Source organism: Arachis hypogaea, chromosome 9 (assembly GCF_003086295.3).
Source record: "Arachis hypogaea cultivar Tifrunner chromosome 9, arahy.Tifrunner.gnm2.J5K5, whole genome shotgun sequence".
Taxonomy (NCBI): domain Eukaryota; kingdom Viridiplantae; phylum Streptophyta; class Magnoliopsida; order Fabales; family Fabaceae; genus Arachis; species Arachis hypogaea.
In genome coordinates, this window is record NC_092044.1 from 12355499 (window position 1) to 12362034 (window position 6536).

At 31.0% G+C, this 6536-nt stretch overlaps 1 protein-coding gene across 1 annotated transcript; it reads left to right on the plus strand.

The window, feature by feature from the left end:
- Positions 1–670: 670 nt before the first annotated feature.
- Positions 671–2782, plus strand: LOC112710413 (growth-regulating factor 5). Its single transcript, XM_025762610.3, has 4 exons — positions 671–1020; positions 1094–1634; positions 1714–2111; positions 2411–2782. Exons 1-4 carry the CDS (start codon positions 819–821, stop codon positions 2416–2418), a joined length of 1149 nt encoding a protein of 382 aa, XP_025618395.1. The 5' UTR covers positions 671–818; the 3' UTR covers positions 2419–2782.
- Positions 2783–6536: the final 3754 nt, after the last annotated feature.

Consider the following 6536-nt stretch of genomic DNA (forward strand, 5'->3'; position numbering starts at 1 on the left):
AGTAAATTAAACATTCAATATATTTATTATTCACATTATTTAATATTTTTATTATCTATTTATATTTTTTTATTAAATAAATTTAATTAAATTAATTTAACATAATAAAAATTAATTATAAATAATATTATTCTAAATTTTATTATTTAATTTAATTAAATTTAGTTTGTAAAAAAATTTAAATTTTTAATATTATTTTTATAAATAAATATGGCACAGTTTTCAAGGAGTGATGTGGAGGCACCAAAACCAAAGGTGCATGGACTATCAACAATTCAACATGCATTTGAATTTCATTTTCCTTTCTTTTTCTTTCGTTGCATTTCTCCTTTTCTTTTTTTTCGTATATGAATTTCTGCAAAGATGTCAGAGACAAGGGCAGCAACAAAGGCAGCTGCAGAGAAAAAAACAGAACCAACAGAGGTGCAGTCATTATAAGACCAGACTCATCCAACACATAACATAATAGAGTTAGATAGAGAAAAAAAAAAGAGAGAGAGAAAGAAAGAGGTGGTGTTGGCAGAGAGCCAGAAGCATCATCAGAGAGAGCCATTAGTATTATCCACGCACAGGAGAAGAATCTGAAAAAAAAAAATAGAAAGAAAGAAAATTAAAAAACATTGGCCCCTCCACAAAACATGTCCTTGAAAGACCATCATCCCAGTTAGACGAAATAACAAAAAAAAAAAGAAAGAAAAAGAAAAAGACTCTATTTTTTGCTTACCCTTTTGAAATCTTTTGATGCTGTTGCTCTTCTTCATCAATAGTGTGTTTTAAACTCACAGCACTTTCTTTTTGTGTCTCCCAACAAAAAAGGAATGATGAGTGGAAGTTTAAGTGGTAGTGCAAGGAACAGTAGTAGGTCTCCTTTCACCCCAAATCAGTGGCAAGAACTTGAACAACAAGCTCTTGTTTTTAAATACATGGTTACAGGTACCCCAATCCCACCAGATCTCATATTCTCAATTAAAAGAAGCCTAGACTCCTCAATATCTTCAAGACTCTTCCCACACCATCCAAGTAAGTAACTTGTTAATAGTTATAATTTATTAAAGAATAAAAAATACAATAGGCTTTTTTGTTTTTGGTGTAGGTGGTGCAGTTGGGTATGCATATTTTCAAATGGGGTTTGGCAGAAAAGTAGACCCGGAGCCAGGAAGGTGCAGAAGAACAGATGGCAAGAAATGGAGGTGCTCAAAGGAAGCATATCCAGATTCTAAGTACTGTGAAAGGCACATGCATAGAGGCAGGAACCGTTCAAGAAAGCCTGTGGAAATTTCTTCATCATCAACCACAAACACAAACACAAACACAAACAACAACACTTCCTCTTCTCAAGTCATGAATCATCATCATCAATCTTCTTATACTGTTAACTGCAGCAATGATAGCAATAATAATAATAATAATATGGCTTCTTCAACAGCTTGTTCTTTCAGTTTCAACCCATCTGAGTCACAGCAGCAGCATCAATACTTCTCCCAATCTTACCAAAACCCCTTCTTTTACACCCAATCAACGTCTTCATCTTCTTCTTCTAAACACCATGATGCTGATTTTCCTCCTCATGATGCCACCACACACCACTTATTCATGGACTCCGGCTCTTATTCTCATGACCAAAAGGACTATAGGTTGGTATCAAGAAAGGAATTAAAATAATTCTTTATTAAAAGTTTTCTTAATGTTTTGTGTTGTTATTGGTAATAACAGGCATATTCATGGAATGAGGGAGGATGTGGATGAAAGAGCTTTCTTTCCAGAAGCTTCTGGTTCAGCTAGGAGCTACCTTCATGACTCATATCAGCACCATCACCACCACCAACAACAACAACAGCATCTATCAATGGGTTCCTACAAGAACTACTCATCAAATTCCCATTTCCAAATCATGAACAACAATAGTAATAACGACGATCCAAGAAACCAAGAGCAACATTGCTTTGTGTTGGGGACAGACTTCAAATCAACGAGCAAAGAGAAAGACAACACTGAGAAAACAACATCAACAACACAGCAAAGACCCCTTCACCACTTCTTTGGTGAGTGGCCACCAAAGAACACTGATTCATGGCTTGATCTTGCTTCCAACTCTAGAATACCCTCCTCAGGTATATATATATATATTTATTTAATGATGATTATGAAAATTTAATAATGTTCTTGTTTCCTCATATTCTCATTTAGTACTACATTGCCAATCACATTTATTTTACAAATAGTAACCTATTATTGCTTAATTTAGTTAAAATGTATATAAGTGTAACGGTTTCGGTGACTAATTTTTTATTTGCTGATAGCAAGATGTAAAGACCATTTTAACCCGTTAAAAGATATCTTGATTAAAAGAATTTATTTAATTAATAAAAAGAATAGTAACAGTCGGTTTTGTTTTATATATTCTCGGCAGATGAATGACGTTGGTGATTATGTATGAATGTGTCTGGTCTCTGAAGATGGATACAGCCAAAGAAGGTGGGGGAAACTTATTGATAAAGATCAATGTTATTGTGTGGCTGGGGTGGTTCTCTTTTGCAAAAGGTGCTGTAGTCTTTATTTGTGTTATGTAAGGAAAAAGGGTGGATGGGACCACATTAGCATGTATGTCTATGCTTTTTTTCTTCTTCTTCATATTTATAATTATTATTATTATTATTATTATTTTATATTTATATGCTCTTTTTTATTTCTTTCTTTGCCTTGAAGAAAAGTGGGAAATGTGTCTCAGATTTGCATACTATTTTGTTTCACTGGAAAGTATATTATTATATTATTGAGTTGAGTTTGGTCTTCTTGAGTGATAGTAATAGTACGTAGTGTGTGTGGGGTTTTAATGGTGGTGGGTGCATGGTGGTAACTGGTGTGAGCAAAGGACAATTTAAATTTAGTTGCAATAATGCTGCTTGTGCTTCTTCTGAAATCTGAATTGAACTAACTTGTGTTTATGAGCATGGAGTCATGGACCCACCAAGATAACATTTCTATTGTATTGTGTAATACTGTAATCAATACTTTGCATATTGCACGTTGCTACAATGCTATGCTATGCTACTAGTATCACTAGGAACCAGGAAGAACTAGATAAAAAAAAATTAAATATTTAAATTTATACAGAAAAAGAAAAAGAAATTTTTCACACTGCTCTGGTCATTGAATATGTAGGACAGTTTGATTTGTGAAATTAAATAGTTATATTATTATTCATAATAAAAGTCAACAAATAAAAAAACTTATACATTTAAATAATGTCTAAAAAACCTAAAAATGTTCAAATGTTGTCTACTTGCTATTCTAAATAAAAGGTATAGCTCAAATATATCACGTCATTAAAATTAATAATGTTATTAACAGAATATTAATTAAAGTATTTTCTGTCTCAGATATTTTATAAATATCAATTTTATTCTAAATTTTTTCTTCTTTTTTTTTTCAGTTTTTGTTACCAAAATTTTCAGGCATACCGACGTTAATTCTACCTAAATTGATTAATGAAGCTCATCATCTAACCGCGCATGTGCCAGTGCTGTCACAATTTTTCCTCCTACTAGGTCAAACCCTACTAAAGAAAAATATATAAAGAAAATACTTGAGGGGGAAAAACGAATTAATTTAATAATACTTTTTATTAAAAAATTATAGTAAGTTTCACATATATTTGTTAGTAAATTATGTAAATTTTTTTTAATGTATCACTTTTATTATATAAAAAAAGATCCTTTTTTAAAAAACTATATATAATTTACTAACAAATATATAATTATAAAAAGCAACTAATAAGTATTATATAATATATTCTTATTTTACATTACTATAAAAATAATCACAAAAAATATTACTATAAAAATATAACAAGGGTCTTAAATAAATACTAACTCTTTGTTGAATAATAAGTACTATAAATAACATTTCGTCAGATCTGTGGTTGAAGATGGTATTCCTACAAATTTGTAGTAATGGTAATCAGATGAACAGGTCTCAGTCGGTGGATATAGTGGCAGCGGTGAACAAATAGAATTTGTATCAAAAGACCAAATGCCTCTAACCGTAGCACCATTACATCTTGAAGATTACTACAATAAATACATCATCATATAAAGATAATATTGTGAAGTGTTGATAGTTTAATAAATTTAACTAAATTATCTAACCATTTATAATACTATCTTCACATAAATATGTCTTCGTTAACCGAAAGAAGTTTTTTTTTTTTTTTTAAGGAAGATGTGACCACATCAGTTTGGCAACAAAATACCCTAAAACATTACACAATGGTGAAAATTTGATTTAAAAACAAGCCCAAATCCAACTTGGTGCCTTAGAAAAAAAAAAAGTTGACAACAAATTTTGCAAAACGTACTTCATACAATGAATGTCTTCTAATTCTATCCCAACTACTACCAAATTATGTTTATACCATCTCTTCTTGAACGTTCATATTGTCGAATTTTGACCATATATTTATAGCACAATTATGGTGGCCAAGTAGAACATGAAAGGCATGAAATTAATATTAGACCTACCCCGAATGTTAACATCAACGACCACACTTCTATTTTAAGTCATTCGACAACAAATTTGACTCCCATGAATGAACAAACTCACAACCTAACTAGCCACTATAATTCCAAGAATAACAAAATATTTGAGTAGCCTTCATTTCTTTCTATTTTTTCTTTTTTATTTTTCGCCGGTTACATGAATTAGCCTTCTTTGCTAGCTCAAAACCAACGGAAATTTCCAGCAATTCAAAAAATCCCCCAATTTCTCTTCCTTTATCATAAAGCGGAAACTATGTTTCATGAGCAAACTAGTAATCATTAAGTGTATATGTAATTTTTCAAACAGAGCTGGTTTGAAAACCTATGAATTAAAATTTACTCAAAAATTAAATTTTTTTTAGAAAAAATAAAAAAAGAATAATTTAAATTCTTTTGAAAATTTCAATTTTCACTTTTTTTCATTTACAACTCAGACCTAAAAAAATCCAATTTTAAAATCAATTATCACAACAAACAAGTTCAATATATCAAAAGTAAAAAATATTCCTATTCATATATTTTAATAATAAATAGATGTTTAATAAAATAATTTTGCTAAAGATAAAATTATGAAAGAAAAAAAATTTAACTCATATAAGAATTATTCCAACCTAAAGAATTAAATTTTATTTTATTAATACGATAAAATCATTTTAAACCATAGAATTGAATCTCAAATAAAAATAAATACTAGTCTTAAAGAAAATAGAATTATTTTCTCACGTTCATAGTTTCCAACCAAACCCATAGAACTTATGTATGAAAGTTCTCATTCTGGGTATAACTCCTAATGAGTTGAACCCATTTTGGCCCTGAAATTTTCAACCGGCCTCAATTTCGACCCATAAATTTATAGTTATCCAATTAACACCCCCAAATATTGGATCGTGCCCCCTGTTTATCCCTGTAGCTATCTCCGTTAATGGAGATCTGATGTGGCACGTTAAATTGACAGAGTGTATATCCACGTGACAACGTGACAACGTTTGCCACATCATTCACTCATCACAGCTGAATGTCACGTGAATACACACTCTGTCAACTTAACGTGCCACATCAAATCTCCGTTAACGGAAATAGCTATAAGGGCAAACGTGGGACACGATCCAATATTTGAGGGTGTTAATTGGGTAACTATAAATTTAGGGGTCGAAATTGAGGCCGGTCGAAAATTCCAGGGGCCAAAATGGGTTTCAACTCAACTCCTAACCAACAAACTCTAGACATGTAATTTTATCAAAAGTAACATCATAAGCTGGGTACTAGGTACTTAGGTAGCAATCATGCAGCCGAAAAAAGAACCAAATACATCTAAGATACTTCAGCACAGAGACTAACTAAAGGAAAAAAGGTGTGTAATGATGAAGCGTAAAAGCGTTCTTTACAAAAGTTAATCATATGTTTACAACTTATCAAATGATACATGCATGAACGAAGATAGCAATAAATTAATTGATCTCCAATTACAAGCTACGAAATGTGCTGACACTTTAAGTAACACAAGCAACTAGCAATCCTGTTAGGTCTCATGGTTTCATTGATTTTAAGATTAATGATAATTGATGAGGCTAACAAATAATCTCACATAGAAGTACTTCAGATAAGGCAGGTTAATCATATATATATATAGAAACATCAAAGGAACAGAACACAGCTAAATTCCTATTCCTAAACTACACATCTGAAACATTCAATAGAGTTTTAATTGCAGATAATCAATCAATATTCAATATAAGTGACAGATAACTTTCCATCAAAAGAATACCATCTAGAAATAGATAACTATATATTTATAGCAATCTTAACAAGTACAAACAAGCTCAATTCAAAGTGCAAATTTGCCAATAACCTTGACACATAAATAAATAACACTATTTCCACTACACTTTAAGATTGAACTATTCCTATTTATGGGAAGATATCCCTCTCTATAGATTGTAATAAAACCAAAACAAAAGGTGGTTGCTTTGGAGTGAGCATAACGTTATCAAACATCAA

Coding starts and splice junctions, on each gene's coding strand:
- LOC112710413 (XM_025762610.3), top strand. CDS start 819: ATGATGAGTGGAAGTTTAAGTGGTAGTGCAAGGAACAGTAGTAGGTCT. Junction 1,021..1,093: donor ACTCTTCCCACACCATCCAA/GTAAGTAACTTG, acceptor TTTTTGGTGTAG/GTGGTGCAGTTGGGTATGCA. Junction 1,635..1,713: donor CATGACCAAAAGGACTATAG/GTTGGTATCAAG, acceptor TGGTAATAACAG/GCATATTCATGGAATGAGGG.